This window comes from Acomys russatus, chromosome 14 (genome assembly GCF_903995435.1).
Source record: "Acomys russatus chromosome 14, mAcoRus1.1, whole genome shotgun sequence".
In the NCBI taxonomy this organism is placed as follows: Eukaryota; Metazoa; Chordata; class Mammalia; order Rodentia; family Muridae; genus Acomys; species Acomys russatus.
In genome coordinates this window covers 54,604,842-54,628,619 of record NC_067150.1, presented here as the reverse complement: position 1 = coordinate 54,628,619, position 23,778 = coordinate 54,604,842, and the positions used below count along the sequence as shown (strand labels likewise).

Sequence of the window (23,778 nt, the reverse complement as noted above, 5' to 3'; positions counted from 1 at the left end):
GATTATATTTTAAAGAGGGAGGCAGTATCCCCATTTTAGTCCCTGTGCAGCTGCTCCATCCCAATGTAGCTTCAGGGGGCATGTGCACTACAAGATCTTATTCCTAAACCAGGACCTCCAGTTTGTGCCCAGACACTCATTGTTACTCTAGAGAAATAATGTCTTATTTTCCACTTGGACACATATTTTCAAATCTCTGACACTCCAGGTTGCTCTAAGACACTATGTCTTACTTAAGACACTGTACTTGAGAAAACCCAACCACATATCACATCAACAATATAAAAAGAAATTCACTGCCCACATAAAATGACAAAGTAAGTATACAGTTGCAACTTAACTGAATGTTTTGATTTGTAGAGATACAATTCAATATCTATTAATTTTAGGTAAATAGCCTGCCACTGAGCCACATTCATAGCCCTAATGTCTATGAATTCTGGGTTTTACTACTTGAGAACCAATGCTGTTTTCAAGGTCAACTGTTATGCATCCTTTAAAATCATTCAGACCTTAATCACAGTAGCAACTGTGAACAGAATGCCCTGGATGACCTGTGGCAACTCCAGCAAGCTGCCTAGGTACTACTGTCAAGATCATGTGGCCCTCTGGCCTCATGTGGTCCTGATATGTGCTGGTGTAAACATATATAATGGAGCTCATATTGCCTTGCAAATTACATTAAATCTGATGAAATGCAGAAAGAATGAAAATGCCAGAATGAACTGATTTACCTGTAATTGTTACATCTGTTGCACACAATCCCTTCAGAATTAAATAGTCCCATATTGGTGGGATTGAAACATTCCCATGTACCACAAAGTAGCTAATCTTTTTATCTTATTTTTCTAAAGCATCATAACAATACATTTTGTGAATCAGCATATTTGGCAGAGAAGTCTCAAAGAAGCTGCAAACAAAGCATACTTTATCACTTTCTACTACCTGAAATGTGTTTATTCTTCCATTAAGGGCTTTGCACTTAATTAGAGTTATAATACTTCTGAGAAAAATAAAGCCCGGAACTTAAGGAGTTATTTACACCTTTGTATCTTGGGTGATGAGTTACACTTCTTTTTCTTTCATTCATTAATTTATTTATTAACTTTACATCCTAACTGGAACTTCCTCCATCCTTTCCTCGCAGTCTGTCCCTCTCACGTCCCCTCCTCCTATGCCGCATTCCCTTTCTCCACCCATGGATGTCAACTCACCTTGGCATGTCAAGTTGTACTAGGACTGGGCACATCTTCTTCTGCTGAGGCTACAACAAGGCCATCCAGTTAGGGAAAAGGGACCCAAAGGCAGGCAACAGAGTCAGAGACAACCCCTCCTCCTGCTGTTAGACCTCCCACATGAGGACCAAGCTGTGCATCTGTTACATGTGTGTAGGAGGTCTAGGTCTGTCTCATGCATGCTGTCTGGTTAGTGGTTCAGTCTCTGTGAGCCCCTAAGGTGTTCTGTTGATTATGTTAGTTTTCCTGTGGTGCCCTTAACCTCTCTGGCTCTTTCAATCCTTCCTCCCTCTTCCATAAAATCCCCCTAGCTCTGCCTAATGTTTGGCTGTGGGTCTCTACATCTGTTTTCATCAGCTGCTGGGGAAGCTCCTCAGATGACAGCTATGCTAGCCTCCTGTCTGCAATTATAGCAGAATATTATTAATAGTGTCAGAGATGGGCTCTCTCTCATGGCATCGGACTCAAAGTGGACCAGTCATTGGTTGCTATTTCTTCACTTTCTGCTCCCTCTTCATCCCTGCACCTCTTATAGGCAGGAACAAATCGTGGGTCTAAGGTTTTGCGGCTGGGTTGGTATCCGCATCCCTCCATTAGAAGTCCTGCCTGGTTACAGGAGGTGGCCATTTCCTGTTCCATATCCCCTATTGCTAGGAGTCTTTTTGCTAGGTCACCCTCAGACTCCTGGGAGTTTCCACTGTCCTAGATTTCTAGCTTGTCTCAGAGATACCCTCCCACACTGGTTCCAGTTCTCTCTCCTGCCGCCCTCCCTACAGTGGACCCATCCCGTTCTCCTGCCAACCCACTCTCCGATATCTTATTTTCTTTCTCAGTGAGATTCAAGAATCCTCCCTTGGACCCTTCGTTTGTTTGGGTCTGTGGCTTGTAGCATGGTTATCCTGTACTTTATAGCTAAAACCCACTCATAAGTGAGTATATTCCGTGTTTGTCTTTCTAGATCTGGGTCACCTCACTCAGAATGATCTTTTCTAGTTCCATCCATTTGCCTGCATATTTCATGATGCCAGTGTTTTTGATAGCTGAGTAATATTCCATTGTATAAATGTACCATATTTTCTTTATCCATTCTTCATTTGAGGGGCATCTAGGTTGTTTCTAACTTCTGGCTATTACAAATAAAGCTGCTATGAACATAGTTGAGCAAGTGTCCTTGTTGTATGGTGGAGCATCTTTTGGGTGTGTGCCCAGGAGTGGTATAGCTGGGTCTTGAGGTAGAACTATTGCCAATTTTACTATAGGAATTCTTCACTACTCCTGGCTTACCTCGCTGTCTTGATGGACTTCTCTCAGGAAGGGGGATGATGGGCCAGGATTTTAGAGCACTTACTGTTTGATGGCCACCGGGATGAGCATTTTTCACTCCCCCATCTCATTTCTTTTTCATGCTGTTTCTACTCTATCACAGTGAGGTTTTCCCATGGCTATGCAGCGAAGAATGTTATGGCACAGGTATTTGAACCCATAACTGTGCACAGCTCTCTCCCATGTGGGCTTTTTCCTGTTAAAAAATGGCTTCCTTTTAACTGAAATGTGATTGCCAGCCTAATGAGAGAGTTCTGAGATCCATTTTGAAAATGTTCTGCCTCAGCGCCTCTTCCTCAGCTGCAGAAGCCTCCACCTCTGCTGCACAGTCCCTATGCCAGCCTCTACCTTACAAAGGAGTGTGTGTAAGACTGGCCTCCCTAGGACTTCATTCTCTCGTTAGGTTATACTGAGAATATAAAGAAAGCCATTTACCTAAACCCAAGTGTAACCTCTCCTACCTGGTTTTGCTTTTGGCTGGATTTAAAGTGGGGCTCTTACCAGGAAAAGCAAGCAACATAAGCAATGCATTATTGTTGCTGCTCCCAAAGGAAGTGCCGAGGAAGTCCTCATTCAGCTTGGTTTTCTTCCCATTATTATCACAGAATTTCAGTGATTTTTTTCCCCCAAAATCGAGTGTGGGGAGTGTCAGATTATCCTATGAGTTTATTTTTTTCTTGAAGAATGTTGGAGAGATGCGTTTGTGAGTTTCTAAGTAACTTGGTGGGTCTCATTTCAGATATTTCTGGAATGCTATAGAATGCCCCAATTGGTTTTTTAATGAAATAAGGTTGTATCACAAGTCATACAGAGAAAAGCATCATTACTTTTACTTTCTGCAACAGTGTGAGGGGGCTGGTATCACACATGCACAGGCAGTGTGCCATGGTCTTAAACAGCCCTACAGCCAGCAACAATCATCTTCTGTGGCCCAGATAATGCCATGGTGGGAAGCATTACGTTATTTACAAATATTCTGGCTCTGTCCTTTCCAGGCACATAGCAGACTACACTTCCTCAGCAGCCCCACAAAACCATGTAAGTTGTTTTGACTAGTGAGATATGAGCCAACGTGAAATATGCCATGTCTTTGCAGAACATCTGAGTAGCCATATCCTCTTTACTACCTTGGAAAAACATGGAAGCTTGTTCCAACAGCTCCCTGTAACAGTCTGGTGTCTGAGGGTACCAACAGTGATAGGAGACACATGCTATCCATATGGAAGAAGAATGCAAACAAGAAATGCAGCTTTGGTTGTTATAAACAGCCAGCAATTGTTTTTCAAATACTGAAGCATAGCCAGCCTACCTGATTGGCACAGAAATTAGTACCAAAATAGAGGTGTCCCTAAACAAAGCCTACAAGTTTGATACCGACTTGGTGATAAACAGTGGGTGACATGAGAGACATGGAAATAATCGTGTTGTGAAGTGATGAAGTATTTGGCAAAATTGGCACCTATGACAACTTAGAGGGCTTAATATGTCCACAGCACTGATAAAGCAGTTAGAAGACACAGAGCTGTTTATATGTTGAACGTCCTGACTACTTTGTCAAAGAATACAAAAATTTGAGCCACTAAATGTAGCAGGCAGTATATAGCAGAAATGAAAATAAACAGATTCTAGGAACTTGGAAAAACTAAGATGAGTTTTTACATTTCAAAAAGGAGGTATAAAATATTCTGAAAGGAGCTGGCAAGATGGCTCAACGGTGCATGCCACAGAGGCCTGACAACTTGAGTTTGGCCCCGTGACCCATAGAAATGTGAAAGGAGACAACCAACACCAGAGTTGTACTTAAACCTTCACACATGCACAATGGCGTGCACAGTACTGAAGGGCTCTTACAAACACAAAAAGTAAAACTGCCTTGTAATAAGGATTAAATTAAAGTTACAAGTACAACCAACTACTAAAACCTCTGAATGGACCTCAGGATGCAGCAAAGATTATAGAATCTAGCAAATGTTTTAATATAGAAAGATTAGCTCCATAAAAACAAAGGCTCTTGTTCTCCTACTAAAGCCCGGCAGGCTTAAGACACCTACAATTGAGAGACCGAGAGGAACACAGAAACAAGAAAACGAAGAAATAAAGGAAAACTTAGCTACATTCAGGAAGAACTATAGATACAGTTGTGGAAGCTGACTGAAATTGGAGCTGCATGTGTGTACACCAGTGAGTGCTGTGCATATCTCCTCAGCCCACTTGTGGGAATCAGGATAGCCTCCGTGTCAGTTCCCAGGCATCTTCTACTTTTTTGTCTGAGGCAGAGTCACTCATTAGCCTGGAATGTTGTCACACACACCAGGCTAGCTGACTGTGAACGTGTAGGGATTCTCGTATCTGTGTCTCCCATTTCCCAATGTGTGCATTATAGGCGCACACACCCAGCTCTTTACTCAGGCCCTGAGGATCCAAACTCAGGTCCTCATAGTTGTGAGGCAAGTGCTTTATAAACTGAGCCATCTCCCTAGCCTGAAGTAATTTCTTAAAAAGGGGGATTCAACAGTTAAAAGAAACTTTAATGTGCATTGAAAGAGGCTGTACCTGTGTAAGATTTAAAACAACCTTTGGGTACTCAGCCATCCACAAAGAGTAAGTGAATAAGAAAGTATTAAAAATTCTAAGTAAAAAATAATCTCTAAACTGGGCGGTGGTGGCACATGCCTTTAATCCCAGCACTCAGGAGACAGAGGCAGGCAGATCTCAGTGAGTTTGAGGCCAGCCTGAGTTCCAGGACACTCAGGGCTACACAGAGAAACCTTGTCTCAAAAAAAAAAAAAAAAAAAAAAAAAAAAGAAAGAAAGGAAAAAAATCTCTAATGTCCACTTCAGATATGACCAAAGATTATTATGGAAAAAGAATAGTCTGAAGGCGAACAAGAACCACAAAAAACAAACAAAAACCCAACATCTACAAGGGTCCCCGTAAGTTCATGGAAACACCCTGCTAGAGAAGTAGTTCCCCAACACAGTACAGGAGCCCAGTGGGAATCCAGAACTGCTGTCGACTGTCGTCCATTTGTAGCATTCTTTTCCCTCCCAAATGGAGCAATTACAGCAGTGGCCTTGTCCCTTTACTGCCAGGGTCTGAGTGGTAAAAGCTGAACAGATAACTATTTTCTACTTTTTAGCTCATACCTTTCCATATCAAGAGGCCCAGACCTAATCTGAAGACACCATGGGCAATCCATAATCACTTGTAACATTATTCTAAACATTTTATGCTGTGTAAAATATTTTCAGATATTTTTGTTTCATCTTCATTGCTTTGATTTTGCAGATGAGAAAGCTGAGGCTTAAAAAAGTTAATTGCTTTGGAAGTCTGTATAGCAAAATCTTGTTTTGTTTTTTTATGATGCTTTTTCCAGTAATTAGTTTGAAAAGGGTTTTATACAGGAGCGAATTTTAAATATCTTAAAGGAAAGCTTAAGATATAATAAACAAATTTTAAAAGTTAATTTAAATGACCGGCCTAGGGACAGGGCTGAACCAAACCTATAAGGAATCTGATATCCAGAGGCAACACTTTCCAGAGACTAAGACCGGCCATGGAGGTGGACTGGAACTACCTACATTAAAGTCACTCTGATGTACTGTGTAAGTGTAGGCCCTCACATCTCTCAAAAGTGAAATAAAATACTCATTTTGTGGATATTAAAGACAAACAACTTTAAGTAAGTCTTTTGTTTTTCGTATTCCCTTTGGATGAAGGCTGAAAAAATTCCTGGTTTACTGTCCTAGAGAGTTACTAATGTCCTGCCATGCCAAGAGATCTCATTCTGTCTTTTGTATTCAATTTAATCATCAAAACTGAATTGTAAAATTTGAACAAATACATATAGAACAACTTTTTGAAGACAGTTCCAGCACAAGCAACTGATCAATCAATACATGGAGACCTATGGTCCTTAAAAATAATACTGTCTGGGTAGTGGTGGCATGCCTTTACTCCCAATACTTGTGGGAGGGAGAAGCAGGTGGATCTTTGTAAGTTTGAGGCTAGCCTGGTTTACAAATAGAGTCCAAGATAGCCAAGGCTACAAAGACAAACCGTGTCTCGAAAAACAAGCAAACAAAGACTGATAAATTTAGCCCAGGTTTTTTGGTAGGAGGATATTTTGCTTTGCTTTGCTTTGAAAGCAATAGATCCAAACAGAAATCACAATCTTACATAAAGAGAGAAAGGGTGGGTTCAGGATGGTCAAGCGGTTTGGTACTTTCCAGCCAAAACTCCTTATGCAAAGATACTGAATGACAAAGAAGAAGCTAACACTCTGTGTACAGGTGCCATTTAAATCACTGGAAGCCCTGGGAAAGAATAACTCAAGGCTCCCGAAACCTAATACAATGAGGAGCTGGAAGGCTAAAGATCTGGCAAGGATTTTACAAAACCATGAGGTACTGGGGAGCAGAGTTCCCAGGCTGCTAAGCTGGAAAGATCCTAATAAACACTCCCAAGTTTTCAGTGGGAACTTCAAAAAGATGATGAGAGTACGGGGAATTGCCTAGAAGAAAAGACCAAACACAAAGAAGAGGGGGAACTGCAGTCTAAACTCTGCCCTTGGTATACCCAGATGAATTGCCCGTGCTCTGAGAAAACAATAATTACTCAGAATCCACCATGTTGACCAAGAACACCATCTATAGCCTCTGCAATTTTCTAAGATACCAGAATCCAATAAAAATCATAAGACATACTAAAAGATAGGACCAAAGAACTGAAAGCAAATAGAAAAACAGAAAGTGTCCATAAGTGCTCCAAATATTGAAGTTATCAGACAGAGACTCTAAAATAACTATGATTAATATTCAAGAAAATAGAGGAAAATAAGAGCATAGTTTTTCGAATAACAAGGTAATTTCATTGAAGCCCTGAATCTGATTTTAGGAAGTGAAAATTACAGAACTAAAACCTGCCACAAAAAGTTGACACTAAGCCGGGCGTGGTGGCGCACGCCTTTAATCCCAGCACTCGGGAGGCAGAGGCAGGTGGATCGCTGTGAGTTCGAGGCCAGCCTGGTCTACAAAGTGAGTCTAGGACAGCCAAGGCTACACAGAGAAACCCTGTCTTGAAAAAAAAGTTGACATTAGAAATTTTATACATTAATGTAATAGGGAAAACAACAGAGCAAAATGGTTATTGAACTAGAAAACGGGTCAGTGGGAAATACAGTGGGAAATTACACAGAAAATAATGAGCACACAAAAAGGAATTGGCAATATGTGGAAAATGGGACAAAAACCTGTAACATGCATACATTTAGTGTCTTAAGAGAAGATAAAACTTTAAAAATAAATACTGACATAACTTTCCAAAAGTGGTGAATTATATCAAATTATACATTTAACAAACACTGCAAATGATAGACAAGATACATTTAAAAACAGCCACACCTGGGAACTCCTTTCAGCTTTGAAGATTAAAAGAAAGATAAAATTGTAGAAGTAGGTAAAAACAAAATAGCCATCATTTGTCTGGTTATTGCTCTGGTAGAACTATTGTATTGTCAATAGGACCCCCAGAAGGGGCACAATGATTGAACCATACTTTTAAACTATGGAAGAAAAGCTCTGTCACCTAAGCATTTAATTCCAAGAAAATTGGGATAAAATCAATATCTCACAAAACCTTGGAATGACAAATCAGCAAACGTTTTCTGATTAGGAATTACATTCCAGGTAACATGAACTTATTTGATCAGAGGGAGAAATAAAATTCTGAAGTGTACCCTGCTTATTTGAAGTGATTTGCTATACTCGTAATGACAATAATAAAGCCCCAGAACAGCAGTGCCAGTAAAAATATGTGAGACACAGATACCATTACATTTGTTTCACAACAGTTGTTAAATGTGAAAAAGTAGGTAAGGCAATATATTAATTTTAATATATATCCTGATATATTAAAATATTTCATCTCAACATGATCAGCATAAAACTATTGAGATATTTGCATGTTGGTAGTAAACATGTTTTTACATTTATTTAACTTTTTGTTGGAAGACTTTTTATACAATATATTTTGATCATGGTCTTTCCCTTCCCCAATTCCTTCCAAATCCTTCCCATCTACCCACTCAACTTTATGTTCCTCTCTCTCTCTCTCTCTCTCTCTCTCTCTCTCTCTCTCTCTCTCTCTCTCTCTCTCCCCCTCGCCCTTTCTCTCAAAATCAGACAAAGAAAAAAGAAAAAAAATAAACACACAGAAAAATCCACCAAAACCTCCAGAAAAAAGAAAATCAAAATAGACAAACAAAAGATTGATAAGACCAAAAAAAGTGCCCAAACAATCAAAATAAGAGAAAAAGTCTATAAAAGTGCCATTGAGCTCATTTTGTACTGACCAACTACTTCTGGGAATGGGGCTTGCACCACCATGTGCGGAATATACCCAGTGCCATTCCTTCGCCAGCTGCTGTCAATTGTAGACAACCTTCTTGGTTGGGAGTAGGAGTCCATGTCCGCGCCCCATTCCCAGTGTTGGGACCCTCTCTGACATGAAGCTGTGCAGGCTCTCTGCTTGTGGCCACAGTCTGTGAGCTCATACACGCACTCCTATTCATATGTGAGTCCTGTTGCGTCTAGAAGACGGTGTTTCATTGGTGTCATCCATTACCTCTGGCTCTCATGATCTTCCCCCCTCCCCACTGGAATAAGATAAAATCTCAAAGTAGCTTTAATTTGCATTTCTCTGATGACTAAGGATGCTGAGAATTTAAATGTTTCATGGCCATTTGTGTTTCACCTTTTGAGAACTTTCTACTTAGGTCTATACCCCATTTTTATATTGGGTTGTTTCTTTTAGCTCAAGATTTTTAAAATTCTTTGTATTTTAGATATTAAACCTCTATCAGATGTCTGACTGAAAAAATATCTTTTCCCATTCTGTAGGCTGCAGCTTTGCCTGAATGATCTTGTGCTTTGCCAAACAGAAGCTTTTTATCTTAATGAGGTCCCATCTATTAATTGTTGGACTTACAACCTGCCCTATCAGTGTCCTGTTCAGAAAGTCTCTTCCTTTGCTGATGAATTTAACCCTATTCCCCACTTTCTATTTTACCAGATACAGGGTATCTGGTCTTATGTTGATGTCCTCAGTCCATTTGGAGTTGAGTTTTGTGCAGGGTGATAAATATTTGCATTTTTCTACAAGGAGTCATAAGCCAGAACCATTTGTTGGAGATGCTGTTTTTTTCCCTAGTGTATATTTTTAGCTTCTCAAAATCATGGATGTAGATTTACAACCTGGGTCTTCAATTTTAGTCCAGTGATGAACGTGTGTGTTTTTAATGCCAGTAACCATGGTGTTTTTACTATTATAGCTCTGTAGTACAACTTGAGAGCTGGGATGGTGATACCTCCAGCTGTTCTTTTATTATTCAGAATTGTTTTTAGCTATTGTGATGTTTTGAATTTCCATATGAATATAAAATTTATTCTTTCAAATTTCTGTAAAGAATTGTGTTGGAATTTTTATGGGGATTGTGTTTAACGGGGATTACCTTGGGTAGGGTGGCTATTTTCACTCTATTAATTGTACATAACCATGAGGATGGGAGATCTTTCCATCTTCTAGAGTCTTTTTCAATTTCTTTAATGTCTTAACGATTTTGTACAAGACTTCCACTTTCTTGGTTCGAGTTATTCCAAGTTTGTTTGTTTGTTTTGTTGTGTGTGTGTGTGTGTGTGTGTGTGTGTGTGTATGTGAATGTGTGTGTGTCTATTGTAAAAGGTACTACTGTTTCCCTGATTTCTTTCTCAGTCTGTTTGTCATTTGTATATAGGAAGGCTACTGACTTTTGAGTGTTAATTTTGTATCTTCTACTTTGCTGAAAGTGTTTATTAGATATAGAACATTTTCTGGTGGAGCTTTTAAGGTCTTTTATGTATAAAAATTATATCATCTAAAAAATAAAAATATTATATCATCTGTAAATAAAGATACTTTGACTTCTTCCTTTCTTATTTGGATCCCCTTGAGCTTCTTCACTTGTCGTATTATCCTAGCTAAGCCTCCAAGTGCTATATTGAATAGGTGTGGAGAAAATGAGCATTCTTGTCTTGCTCTGATTGTAGTGGACTTGCTTCAAGTCCCTCTCTGCTTAGGTCGATGTTGGCTGCAGGCTTACTGTAAATTTCCCTATTGAGCCTTATCCCTTTTATCCCTAGTCATTCCAGGACTTTTATAATGAAAAGATGCTGTATTTTGTCAAAGATCTTTTTTCTGAATCTAATGTGATAATTATATGATTTTCATCTTTCAGTCTGTTTATGTGGTGGACCATGTTTTATTAATTTATATATGTTGAACCATCCTGCATCTCTGGAATGAAACCAATTTGATCACAGTCATCAATTTTTTATGTGTTCTTGGATTCAGTTTGAAAGTATTTTATTGAGAATTTTTACATCTATATTCATAAGAAATATTGGTATAATATTGTATTTTATTGTTGGGTTGTTTTATTTTGTGTGATTTTGGTATCAGGATAATAATGATCTCATAAGAATTAATGAAAGATGCCTTTGGTTTCTATTTTGTAAAATAATTTAAGGGGTATTAATATTAATTCTTCTTTGAAGGTTTGGGAGAATGCTGCACTAAATCTATCTGGCCTTTGGTGTTTGTTTGTTTGTTTTGGTTGTGAGACTTTTAATTACAATTTTCTATTTCATTAGGGGTTACAGGTCTGTTTAAATTGCTTATTTGATCTCGATTTAACCTTGGTAAGTTACGTATCTCAAGACAGTCACTGACTTAAGTTTTCCAGTTTAGTGGAATATAGATTTTAAAAGTATGTACTCAAGATTCTCTTCATTTCCTCAGTGTCTGTAGTAATATCCTTCCTTTCATCTCTAATTTTATTAATTTAGATCTCCACTGTCTTTTAGTTAATTTGAGTAAAGGTCTGTCAATCCTGTTGATTTTCTCACAGAGTCAACTATTTGTTTCATTGAGTCTTTGTGTTGCTTGTTTGTTTCTATTTCATTGATTTCAGCCCTGAGTTTGATTATTTTTTAATGTCTATGCTTTTGGGGTGTTATTTCTTCATGTTGTTATTTATCTTTCAGGTGTGTCTCTAAGTTACTAGCAGAAAATCTCCCCACTTTATTATTATTGTTGTTGTTTTTGTTTTGAGACAAGGTTTCTCTGTGTAGCCTGGCTGTCCTGGAACTCACTCTATAGACCAGGCTAGCCATAAACTCAGAGATCCTTCTGCTTCTGCCTCCTGGGTGCTAGGATTAAAGGTGTGCACCATCACCATCCAGCTCTCTTTTTTTTTTAGTCTAGTCATTTAGTGTTATGAATTCATTCTACATTCACTGTGTCCCAAAGGTTTGGGTATGATGTTTTCATTTTCATTCAATTCTAAAGTTTTTAGTGTGCTTCTTGATTTCTGTGTTGACTCATTTTTCATTCCGCAGTGAGTTATTCAATTTCCATAAAGTTTGTATACTTTCTTTTGTTTCTATTGTTGGTGCTATCTAGTTTTAATCCACGGTGATCAGACAGGATGGTGTTATTTCAGTGTTCTTATATCTGTTGAGACTTGCTTTGTATGCAAGCATGTGGTCAATTTTAGAGAAAGTTCCAAGAGCTGCTAAGAAAAAAGTATATTCTTTTGTTCTTTTGTGGAAGTCTCTGTAAATGTTGACTAGGTCTATTTGACTTATGATGTTATTGAGCTCCAGAATTTGAGATTTGGGTAACTGGGTTTTTTTGTTTGTTTGTTTGTTTTGTTTTGTTGGTTTTGTTATTTGGTTTTGGTTTTGGTATCTCTGTGTAGCCTTGGCTGTCCTAGACTCACTTTGTAGATGAGGCTTGCCTTAAACTCACAGAGATCTGCCTGCCTCTGCCTCCCCAAGTGCCGGGATTACAGGTGTGCTCCACCACGCCCAGCTGGAGTTGTTTAAGCTGTTTCTTGGTGTCTGTATCTAGTATTGTCTTTGCCGGGTAAATGTTCCATACTTTGGTTGACGTTGCATTCTCTGGATCCCATACAAATGTGGCGCCTGTGCAGTCCTTGATAGAGACTGCTTCTGTGGTGGGCCAGCAGCTGCCAGACAGGAATGGAGATGATCTGGAAGAGGAGGCGGAGAGGGCAGGTGGCAAAGAACTAAGCTGAGTTCCCAGATGTACTTCTAATTATGTATACGCGTGTCTGTGTCTATATGGGTATGTTCCTGGTGAGTGTAGTAATTTTGTGTATTTGTGTCTGTGTCTGTGTGGGAGTATGTTCTTGTGGGGGGCATATAATCCTGATGCAGGTGCCCTCACAGGCTAGAGAATAGCCTTGATCCCCTGGGGCTGGAGTTATAGACAGTTGTGAGCTGTCAGATGTGAGTGCTGTGGACAGAATTAAGGCTTCCTGCAAGAACAGAATACATTCTTAACCACTGAGCCATCTATCTCTCAAACTCTGTACTAAACTTTTGAATGTTGCAGTCATTAAAAGCTAAACTTCTATTTAAACTATGTATTTGTTTTAGTTACTGTTCTATTTCTGTGAAGAGATGCCATGACCAAGGACACTTATGGAAGAAAGCATTTAATTGGGGTTTGCTTACAGTTTCAGAGCGTGAGTCCATGGCCATCATGGTGGAGAGTATGGTAGTTTGGTAAACAGCATGATGGTGAAAGCAGCAGCAGAGAGCTTACACCTGATCCACAAACATGAGGCAGAGAGAGGGAGAGACTGGGCCTGGCATGGGCTTTTGAAACTTCAAAATCCACCCCCATTACATACCTCTCCCAAGGGCTGGAGAACTAACTGGCTCAGCTGTTAAAGGCTGGACTCACAACCAAAAATACATACCTCTTCCAACCTCTGACCCATAAGCAGGAAGGAGAGAGAGAGAGAGAGAGAGAGAGAGAGAGAGAGAGACTGAGAGAGGAGAGAGAGAGAGAGAGACAGACAGAGAGAGACAGACAGAGACACAGAGAGAGTGAAACAGAGACAGACAGAGCTCAAATCCCATCTCCAGTGACATACCTCCTCCAACAAGGCCACACCCCATAATCCTTCCCAAAACAGTTACACCAACTGGGAACCAAGCATTCAAACACATGAGTCTATGGGGACCATTCTCCATCAAACCAGCACAGACAGTAAGTATCTCAAGCTGTCACTTACAGAGCTATAAATGTCTTACAAAATCTGTGTGATACGGTAGTAGGATATACATGTGATTTCCCAGTGAAACTCAAATTCATTGTGTATATACATATATACATGCTCATTTGTGTGCACGTAGTTACATACATGTGCATGTGTGGGCATATGCCTGTGGTAGACAGAGAACAACCTTGCTGTCATTCCTCAGTTACTCACTAACCTCGAACTCACCAATTAGGCTGGGCTGGCTGGCCAGCAAGCCCCGGGATCAATCAACTTGTCTCCATCTCCCAGTGCTAGGGTCTTAAGTATGTCCCTTCAATCAGCTTTTACAATATGTGTGTTCTTGATACCAACCTCTGATCCTTGCGCTTATAAGGTAGGCACTTAACCACTTGAGCTATCTCCCTCACCCTCAAATTCTTAAACACACACACACACACACACACACACACACACACACACACACACACCTTTTGCTTTTTCTTTCTTTTTTTTTGTGGATTGCTCTTATAACAGTGGTTTTCAATTTTTGATGTAATAATCAGCCAAGAAGGACATAAAGACAAGTCCAAGGCTTCTGAGCTTGGATGATGCCTGTGAAGATGCTGTCTTAATAGGTGCAATAGATGATTCTGATAAATAAAAGATTTGTACTAAATATAAGGGCCATGCTTCCATTTTCTGGAGGCAGCACCCTTAAATGGCACTTAACGGTAGCTCTAGATTTCGATTCTGGTCCGTCTTGTCACCTGAGGTAGAATATGTTGTCCTTGTTTCCTATATAAATACGCTATTTGTTTTCTTCTCACTGAAACCTTACAGGACAGACAAGGAACTGTTTTTATACTATATGAAACTCTGAAAAGATACAAATTGGGCATGTTGTAAGTATAAAGTATGTCTATTAGATGTAATAAGCTAAAAAAAAATTGTAACAATCAACAAGATTAGTGTTTCTCTTGAATTTTAATCAGCATGCTGATTTATCAGAAGTCTACCTTGTTTTATTTAGAACCTGAAGTACTTCACAAAAGTGCCTGTAAATGTTGGTGTCAGGTTTTAGATATAGCTGACCACAATTATCAGGTAGGAGTCCACATTTAACATAAGCTTATGTGCATGCGAGGCTCACGTCTTATTCAAAAGAGCCAACTCCCATGATAAGCTAGTTGTCGTTCTGGCATGCCTTGAAACATGCTCTGCTGAACTGGGTGGATGTTCTTCCAAAAAGTAGGGCTGGAGCCAGCTTGGACTTTGATGCAATCTTCTCAGGGAATGTGTATGCTGAGCAGAGTCCTCATGGCAGAGCCATTTACCTGCATTGATGCGTTTGCATTACAGAAATGCTGTTTCTTCCCCTTTGGAGTTGAGTGTGGCTACAGTTTAATCTAGTGCTGTGGTACCAGGAATATAATATCCACACAAACATGCTTTCATTTCATCTGCTCAGTATTTATATCTAGAATAACAGGGGCCAAGAAAGGAGCTGCCTTTTGCTTCCCATTAAATATCTTGTCCCTCAGTTCCCTCCTTGCTCTGAGCCCTAACCTAGTTGCTTACACTCTCCAGATGTGCCAGCGTGATGCTAGGGCAGCTGCAGGGCAAAGGCAACAAGGCAATTACTGTGACTAGGCAAACAAAGCAGCCAATTGGATTTGATGTTGGCAAGCTAATAAAAAAAATAGTATTTTCCAGAGTGGAAGTCTAATTAAATGGAAAAGATGCAAGCTCCAAGTATGTTTTTTAAAAGCTCAGGAACTTACAAAAACTAGAAATGAGAACACAGAGATATGAACTCTTACTGTCCACCAGCTGGCATGAAAGGTAAACTACGAAAGACAAGAAGATAAGCTGCCCTAGGGCTGCAACTAGATAAACTCTCATACATACGGGACAAGGCAGGGAGCCAGGTAGGCCAAATCCAGACCTAGGATTCAGGTGGGTAGAACAGGTCATCTGAGGCAGCTAGCTCACTCACATCTCTAGCAAAAGCTCAACTACAGTGAATAAACAGACAATCTGAAAGTCATCAAGAGGGAACCTGACCATAGGATCTTAAAAATGAGGCCACTTTGGGAGATGCAAATCACAGTGAAGTAAGATCATCAGCAAGTGACAGGAACCAGCAGTGTCAAGAGAAAGATCTGTGTCTCAAAACTGACAGGTGGCATAGGGAAGTAGTAACAGGGCATATGGCTGAGCATGGTGGCGCACGCCTTTAATCCCAGCACTCGGGAGGCAGAGGCAGGCGGATCACTGTGAGTTCGAGGCCAGCCTGGTCTACAAAGCGAGTCCAGGACAGCCAAGGCTACACAGAGAGACCCTGTCTCGAAAAACAAAACAACAACAACAAAAAAGCAGGGCATATAAAAACTTCTGATATAATGGCCACAGAAAGATTTATGCAGGTGGGCCCCTAGGCTTAGAAGTACTAGGCAAGAGAAAACCATGATAGAATTTAAGAGCTATAAGGACTTTCATAAACAAGGCCCCAGTCATCGAACTGACCTATCAACAAGGTAGATTTTATACTGAGGCCCACAGAAAAAACAATCAGACTGGAAACCAAGTGGAACTCAACCAGCTGTCCATACACCTGCACCTGAAAGTTCAGGCAAGGATGCTTTAACCTGCATCCCAGCTTCAGCAGCAGAAATGGTCCTATCAGTGTCTTCCTAGTAAGTCATTGTTGCTCACACGTTCTACTCAAAGAGCACCACTGACATAGACCAGATTCTACTGCCTTTTCTGCTATATTGTATGCCCCTTCCTTTACTCATCCTTTACTGCAAAACTTTAGAGCAAGGAAGGACTTTGGTAATTGTTATAGATGGCAAGCAGGCTTAGAGAAGATGTGTGACTTGTCTTGGTCCCAAAGAAGGTCATCTATATCTATCCAGTGATCCTCACCCTAGATTTTTGTTCACTAAAGTTACAGTAAGTGGCAGCTTTGCAGAGGGACCTTAGTTATGGAAAGATTATTAGACTTTTGTGAGTTAAGGTACAACATTCTTTTTGTTTGTACAAAATTTGCTTATTTCAGTTTTCTGACTATAGAAAAGATTCCAGATGTCCTTGCAATTGTCACTTGTATGTACCTGAATCAAAGTGTAGAATGACAGCTACACAAAAGGAATTGCACTAAGCTGTGAATATGGTCAGTTAAGAATAGCTTATTTAGAAGGAAGTATCCAAGAGATAGTCTCATTTTATGCAACCTACACAGAAAAAGAAAAGTGAATCCTTGGTTTTCTCTAGAACTTTCAAAGAGGCTGTTAAGGAGATGGCCCAGCTTTGTTTGGCTTTACTGAAATCATGTCATGCCAGGTATAGAACACCAGTCAGTCACCCTTTTAGGGAACATGGGAGACTGATCAAGACGGGATGACCCTACAGACCAGACATGTGTGGTTTGGCTTTTCTGGGATATCTTCACCACAACTCCATTTACTCTGGGGTATCTCTGGAAGACACAGAATTGGTGGAGAAATTCCAAGGAAGGGAAATATAAACACAATTCTAAAACTGAAAGAAGGCATTACACTCTTGTGGACTATATCATACATGCATGCATATGCCTACAATTTTTAAATGGATCTTGATTTTTAATGTATACATGAGAAATGCCTTAAGGAGCTTAATGAAGACAGACATTCTTAGCCGCTCAAACCCAGATCTTGGTTTTGTTAATCTTGGTGGATCTCAGAAATCAGTTGCCCTAAGAACCCAGGGTCTAACATGAACTCTGGTAATAAAATACAAATTACTTTATAAAATTACTCAGTCTAGAGTTGATTTTGACTACTTATTTTGTTGTTTGTATGCTTGTAGCCTTGACTGTCCTAGAACTATGCAACATGACCAGGCCAGCCTGGAACTCACACAGATTTGCCTGTCTCTGCTTCCTAAGTGCTAGGATTAAAGGCATGTGCAACCACTCCCAACTTGTTTATTTTATTAAAAGAAAGGTATTTTCTAATAGTTGTCTGTATAAGGGGTGGGCTTGTCCTTGGATTTGGGGAATGTAACTCAAAAAGCCCAGAGTCACTGTTTCAGTCCAAGTCATTTACTGGAAAGAGGAAATGAAGAAACTAGAGTTAAGTAGCTTCCACATAGCTAGCCAGATGCAAGACGAAAGAAAGAAACAAACAGAGCCCAACCAAACTCCAGTTTTAAGAACCAGGAAGCTTTGATTTCAGGGCATGTTTTCAGGAAGTGACTGTTGAAGCAGTCCCAGCTTTGTCTTTATTCTCGCAGATGACCGAAGGTGCATCTCTCTTAAATGTTATCTCCCTTCGGAAGTAACACTTATTAAAAATTAATCCACTCATGCCAGACATGGTGGTACATGCCTTTAATCGCAGCACACTGCAGGCAGATCTCTGTGAGTTCCAGTCCAGCCAGGGCTACAGACTGAAACTCTATATGAAATAATAACAACCCATACACTTAACTGGCTTTGCTTTCCCTTTGGTAAGGTTTAAAAAATAGCTAGGAAGTTCTCTGAATTTTCTCCCGTTAAAACACAAAGTAATAATCTACTTGTGTGACATGTTCTCCTTGGTATAAATGGTGTAGAATAACAGCAGCTGTTGATGAATAGGGACAAGTATCTTTGAACATGAGCTACTCATAAGTAGCAGAAATTACTTGTTCACATGAAATAGAAAATAAAACTCAGACAAGCTTCCAGAAACCAGAGATACGAACGTCTCTACAAAGCAGAAAAGTGTTAGACATGAATGACACTTAGCAACGATTCTTTTCAAAATCAGCACTGCTGTCCTAGCTTAGTAGTAGCTTTTTACTAGAAACGACTGAGCCTAGTGCTATATTCTGCTGTTGATTAATAAAAAATATTTATTACACAAATCCTTTCTGTTGACAAGTTAAAATGGAGCCTCATCTTTCATATCTCCCTGAAGATTGCCACCTTGTGAGATTGAAAATACTCATTAAATTCCATCACCAGCCGTACAAATGAGAGGGCGATTGTTTTTAAGCATGTGAGGAGAATTGCTGGTAAACTCATTTGTTTGGATATCATTAACAGAACAATCGGTGTGGATCTCCAGGGGGTCCTCATGACCTTTGCTCGCAATCTCTTCATCATCCATCAAGAAATATCAGCACCTAATATGCAAGGCGAGACCAATTTTAAGGTGAGGTGTTAATTAACTAACGATCCTGGTTAATTTCTATACAAGGGCTGAAAATACCTCATGCTGTATTGTAAACAAGTGCTAAGCCATGTTTTTTTTTTTCTTGTAAGCAGTACATATTTTACAATGAGCAGGGTCAATTTTGTAAGGTTCCCACTGAACCCGTTAGTTAAATTTAATGGTTTGAAACTTTTTCTTTGAAATATAGTAGACTTGCTTTAACTCGCTGCCATTTTGAAAGCCAGGCTCAAGAGACAACAGAGCTCTCTGATGTTGGAGGTGAAGCTGAAACGTCACACTGGAACCAAAATCTAGACTGTAACTAATTTATGATGCACCTATCTGTACGTCACATAGTACATGTCTGGCTAGTGATTTCTGGGGAGCCTAGCTTCGAAAGCCACACTCTCAGACCCAAGAACTGTGTGTTAAAGAGAAGCAGAAGAAAAAACCCAGCACCTATGTGGGTCATCCCCTTACCTCATTTCTCCAAAGATGGGTGGACCTTCACCATTAACTTTTTAAAGCCTCTATATGGCCTCTAAAGAGCCAAAGTCTCCGAGTTCTAGAATGCAGGAAGACGACTACTAAAGAGAGCAGATGGCCAGGCTCTAATAAGCAAGTTTTAAGGACTCAATTGGAAAATCACATGTTGCTTTTCTATTAAATAGAAAGCTCAAGTAAAACTTCATATATATATATACACACACACACACACACACACACACACACACACACACACACACACACACACATATATTTATTTTTTGAATACTCAAGCTAGGGTTGGGTTTAACTCCTTTAATAACAATGTCTTCTCTCTTCAAAGTGATTTAAGACCTAAAAGACTGCATCATTTTTGTATATCCATGACTGAGATGACTTGACATAAATAAATAAATAAAAATAACTTATTTTCTTTAAAATATACAAGTTAGACCAAGCTGGTGTTTCCAAACTTTCACAGTGTAATCTTAAAGCCCAAGGACAAGCCCACCCTTTCTAGCTGCTGACCACTACTACCTTTTAAGAAACCAAGTAATAGTCAAAGTCAATTTGAACTTACAAATCAGTAATTTTGAAACGCAATTTGTTTCTTTACCGGAGTCTATGCTAGACTCTCATTCTTCCTAAGATAACCGATTCCTGAGTTCTATCCAAATTGACAAAGCCAGAATCTTTGGCTTGGGATAGTAGGGCCCAAGAAGGTGTCTCTCCATGCAACCCCTACTGCTGTGTCACTGTGCACGTTACTAAAGGATCTGCAATGGTTTGATGCAGCTTGAGTGTGTGTCCTAGTCGCTCGTGTGATGGAAGCTTGGTCTCCAGTTTCCCAGTATGATATGAGACATGGTAAAACTTGGAAGCTAGTGGGGGAATCTATTGGGGGAAATCTCATTTGGAAGAGACTGATGAAATTCCCATAGAATACTGTTTAGTCCTTGCAAAAACACAAGATTGGCCTCTCTCTACTTTCTGGGCTTCCTGACTTGCCATGAGATCTCTTCTTGTTGAATAAGTTCCCATGGTGCCATCTGTTCTGATCTGTTGCAGCTAAGTGGTGAGCGGCTGTATTAATAGAGGTACCCAATCTATGACTTTCAACCTCCAAAGTTGTGAACTAAATAAACTGCACATGTATGTATGCACAATAGGAAGAAATGGAGATAACAGAAATTCATACTTAATGACCAATTAATTTCTAAAATGGCACTAAAACAATTCAGTGGAAGAAAAATAGTCTTATTAATGTAAGCTGTTGGAACAAACAAAACCTAAAAATAATAAGGTTGAACTTCTCTAAGGTACCCTTCCCAAGAAGTGCTTAAGATGGATCAACAACCAAAATTTAAGAGTTAAAACTATCAAATGCTTGGGAGTGAACATAGGTGGACATCTTCATGACATTGCATTAGCTATGGTTTATTAGTTGTGATGCCTAAAGCAGAACAATTAAAGTAAAAACAAATTATTTGGATTTTATCAAAGAAAACATACAATATGGTAAAAAATATTTGCAAAATATATATTTGAGAAATCTGTAGTATCCAGGATATATAAAAATACTCTTATTGTGCAATAATAAAAGGCGTATACAAGTGAAGAATCTGAATAGATAATGTCCACAATAACAGATAATATTCCACAATATTTCAAATACTGTGGAATATTGTTCAGCCATAAAAAGAATGAGGTGCTGACAGTGTGTATGCACTATAACATGGATTCATGTTGAAAACATCGTGCTAAGTGAAAGAAACCAGGTATAGACAGATAAGTCCTGTATAGTTCCATTATATGAAGTGAACAAGCCAATCCATAGACAGGAGATGGGTCAGTGGTTGCCAAGGGCCGGGTAAAAGGGAAGAAAGGCAGAACAACTGCTAATGGGTACCAGGTTCCTATTTGGGGTGATAAAGAAGCTATGGAATGACATCGTATTTTTGCCTACTGAATTTTATATTAAAAAGAATGTCTCATATTATGTAGCTAATTCCTTAATACACATAAAGGGAAATAGGAAGATAGAAAGTAAAATCAGAAGATGTCAGTTTTGCTGCCAGAAAACAATGAAAATAAATTCTTTCAGACTACTAGTTTTGTTGTCTTAGGCCAGTACTTCTTAAATTATCTACTGAAGAATCGGTTTTCTTACCTTTCATGGATTAATGCTCCTTATTAAGTACACCAAGTTAACTAGAAAAGTAAAATTTTAAAAATCTGAAGATATGCAAAATATAAACCTAATATTTTCATTGTTAGACTTAATGTACATAAAAATTCTAAGACATAAAACTTTTGAGTTCCAGCTCATTTTTTTACCTGACATCAACAAGTCTAACAATCAGTGGTGTGTAGAAGGGTACCAGCAAGTGAAACAGATTTTGAGTAGAGGGTTTTAAACCACACTGAACTCTAAAAAAAGGATAAATGTTTGAGGGGTGGGTGTTGTAAGAAGTCTTTAAAGTAATAATTGTTTTTACTGGTATTCACAGGCTACCATTGCTGATATTGAAACCATTTTAGGAGTAACAGAGGAAAATAAAATGCGATTTGAAGGAGAAAAACAGACCAAAGGAAATGCGGATAGGCTGTATGACCCTGCTGAGATGCACATAGATGCAATGTGACCTTGGGTACCTGTCTAGAGCAAGAAAGAACAACGTTTTCTTTTGCTGTTCTGTGCACAAATAGGGAAGTTAGTCTGCCTTATTTTCCAAGACGTAAATCAGAACAAGTTGTAATTTATAGTCTTTAAAATCTTGTTTGTTATGTGGTGTTATTTTACTCATTAAACTAAAACCTACTGGTGTTTCCACTTGTGAGTGGTAAGCAATCCTGTCCTCTTCGCAAAGTGGCTTCAGGAAAAAAGATCAGAAGGAAGCCGTTGGCTCACCCCTACGTCTACTTCTCCATGTGTTCCGTACTGTGTCATTCTTGCTTTCTTGTGTTTTATAAGTTTTCTTCTGTCCCCAAGAGTCACTTAGCTTCTGTATTTAAAACACTCAATAAACCATAGTTATCACTATTTGTCAAAACATAAGTGTCTTCTTTTCCCCAAAACAATTAAATCGGTTTTAAATGATTTTTTTAAATCATCTATTCTGTTTACATTGTACCAAGCACTTATTATTTGTTCTTGCTTTCACAGAGTAGGAAAAGCCAACGTGAAGTTAACCGTGGCATCGGAATGTATCTAGGTGGCAGTATCTGCTCTTAGTTTAAGACAGTGTAACTGAAGCCCCTGGCTTCAATGAAAATCCCTGGTGCTAGTTTTCTATATACAACAGTAGGATTTTTACAAGCTGAATTTAACTGTACCTTTTAAAGGGCAAATAGCTGAAGTTAAGCAGTGCTGCCATTCTCAGCCTTTGCTTCATAACTGTCTAAAAATATTTCTATATTTGCCAACTTTATTGAAAGATAAAATAGGCAAGGTACCACACCAAAATCACACACAGTCTTAAAGACCAAACTTCACATTTATAAAAACCACTTACACATATTTGGGAATTAGAAGTTTGTTTGTTTGGGTTTTTTTGGGGGGGGTTGTTTTTGGTTTTTGTTTGGTTTGTTTTGTCTTTGGAATTTCAATCATTTTAAAACTGCTTCAGCCACAGGCTAAGAGTTTCTGTGATAAAAATTAACATTTCTCATGTGCCTGCTTTTGTTCAGCCATTGTAGGAAATACATTAATTAGCCAGGTTTCCTGTCTGTGCTAGGTACAGTGATGACCTCTTTTTCTTGCCAGATCTCTCTAATCCATACGAGGGGCCTATTGTCCAGACACTTGACGGATAGGAAGTGCTACATGCCCGTTAGAGTCACTCTTATATCGAAGCCAGAGCAACATAAGGTCCAGGAGACTCATTAGTTCACTGGCACCATCATGTCCTGAGAGTAAATGAAACCCTCTGTCTCCTTATGGCTCTCATCTGTTCTGGACTTTAAAAGAAAACTGTCTCCGTTTTGTTCAGCACAGCAGTGGATCATTCGCATGGCCAAAGCCCTCCTCACAAAGCCATTAAAGCCATAGGGAAGTTCCAAGCGTGGACTGTGATTAGCACTCCTGAGCCTGGAGCTGCTGGCAGCAGTAGAGGACCTTACTCTTCTCTAACCCCCCCCCCCCCACATGATTGTTTTCTCAAACAATGCCACTCGCCTCCTTTGCATACTTCATTATTTTGAACACAAAACACTTGATTACAAACTCAGGCCTTCTCTTCAGATACAGGTCCATACTAAAGCGACAGAAAGAAGGCTCTCTGCCCAAACACCTACAGCTTCAAAATGAAAGGTAAAATATCCATAGACTAAAACAGTCGTGTCAAGTAACTAAGTGGAAAAAGCCAGAAGACCAGATTAAATTAGTGAAATGTAAGTACAGAACATTTGCCAAGAAGCACAGACCATACATCAGCGCATCTAT

The 23,778-nt window shown here is 39.3% G+C and overlaps 1 protein-coding gene across 1 annotated transcript in view; it reads left to right on the top strand.

Moving 5' to 3' along the window:
• Nucleotides 1–21,979, top strand: part of Iqch (IQ motif containing H) — a 189,672-nt gene extending 167,693 nt beyond the window's left edge. The window contains exons 20-22 of the mRNA XM_051155744.1: nt 14,509–14,570; nt 18,740–18,848; nt 21,845–21,979. Of these exons, the coding sequence (XP_051011701.1) occupies nt 14,509–14,570; nt 18,740–18,848; nt 21,845–21,979 (306 nt within the window). The remainder of the gene's footprint in view (nt 1–14,508; nt 14,571–18,739; nt 18,849–21,844) is intronic.
• The last annotated feature ends 1,799 nt before the right edge of the window (nt 21,980–23,778 follow it).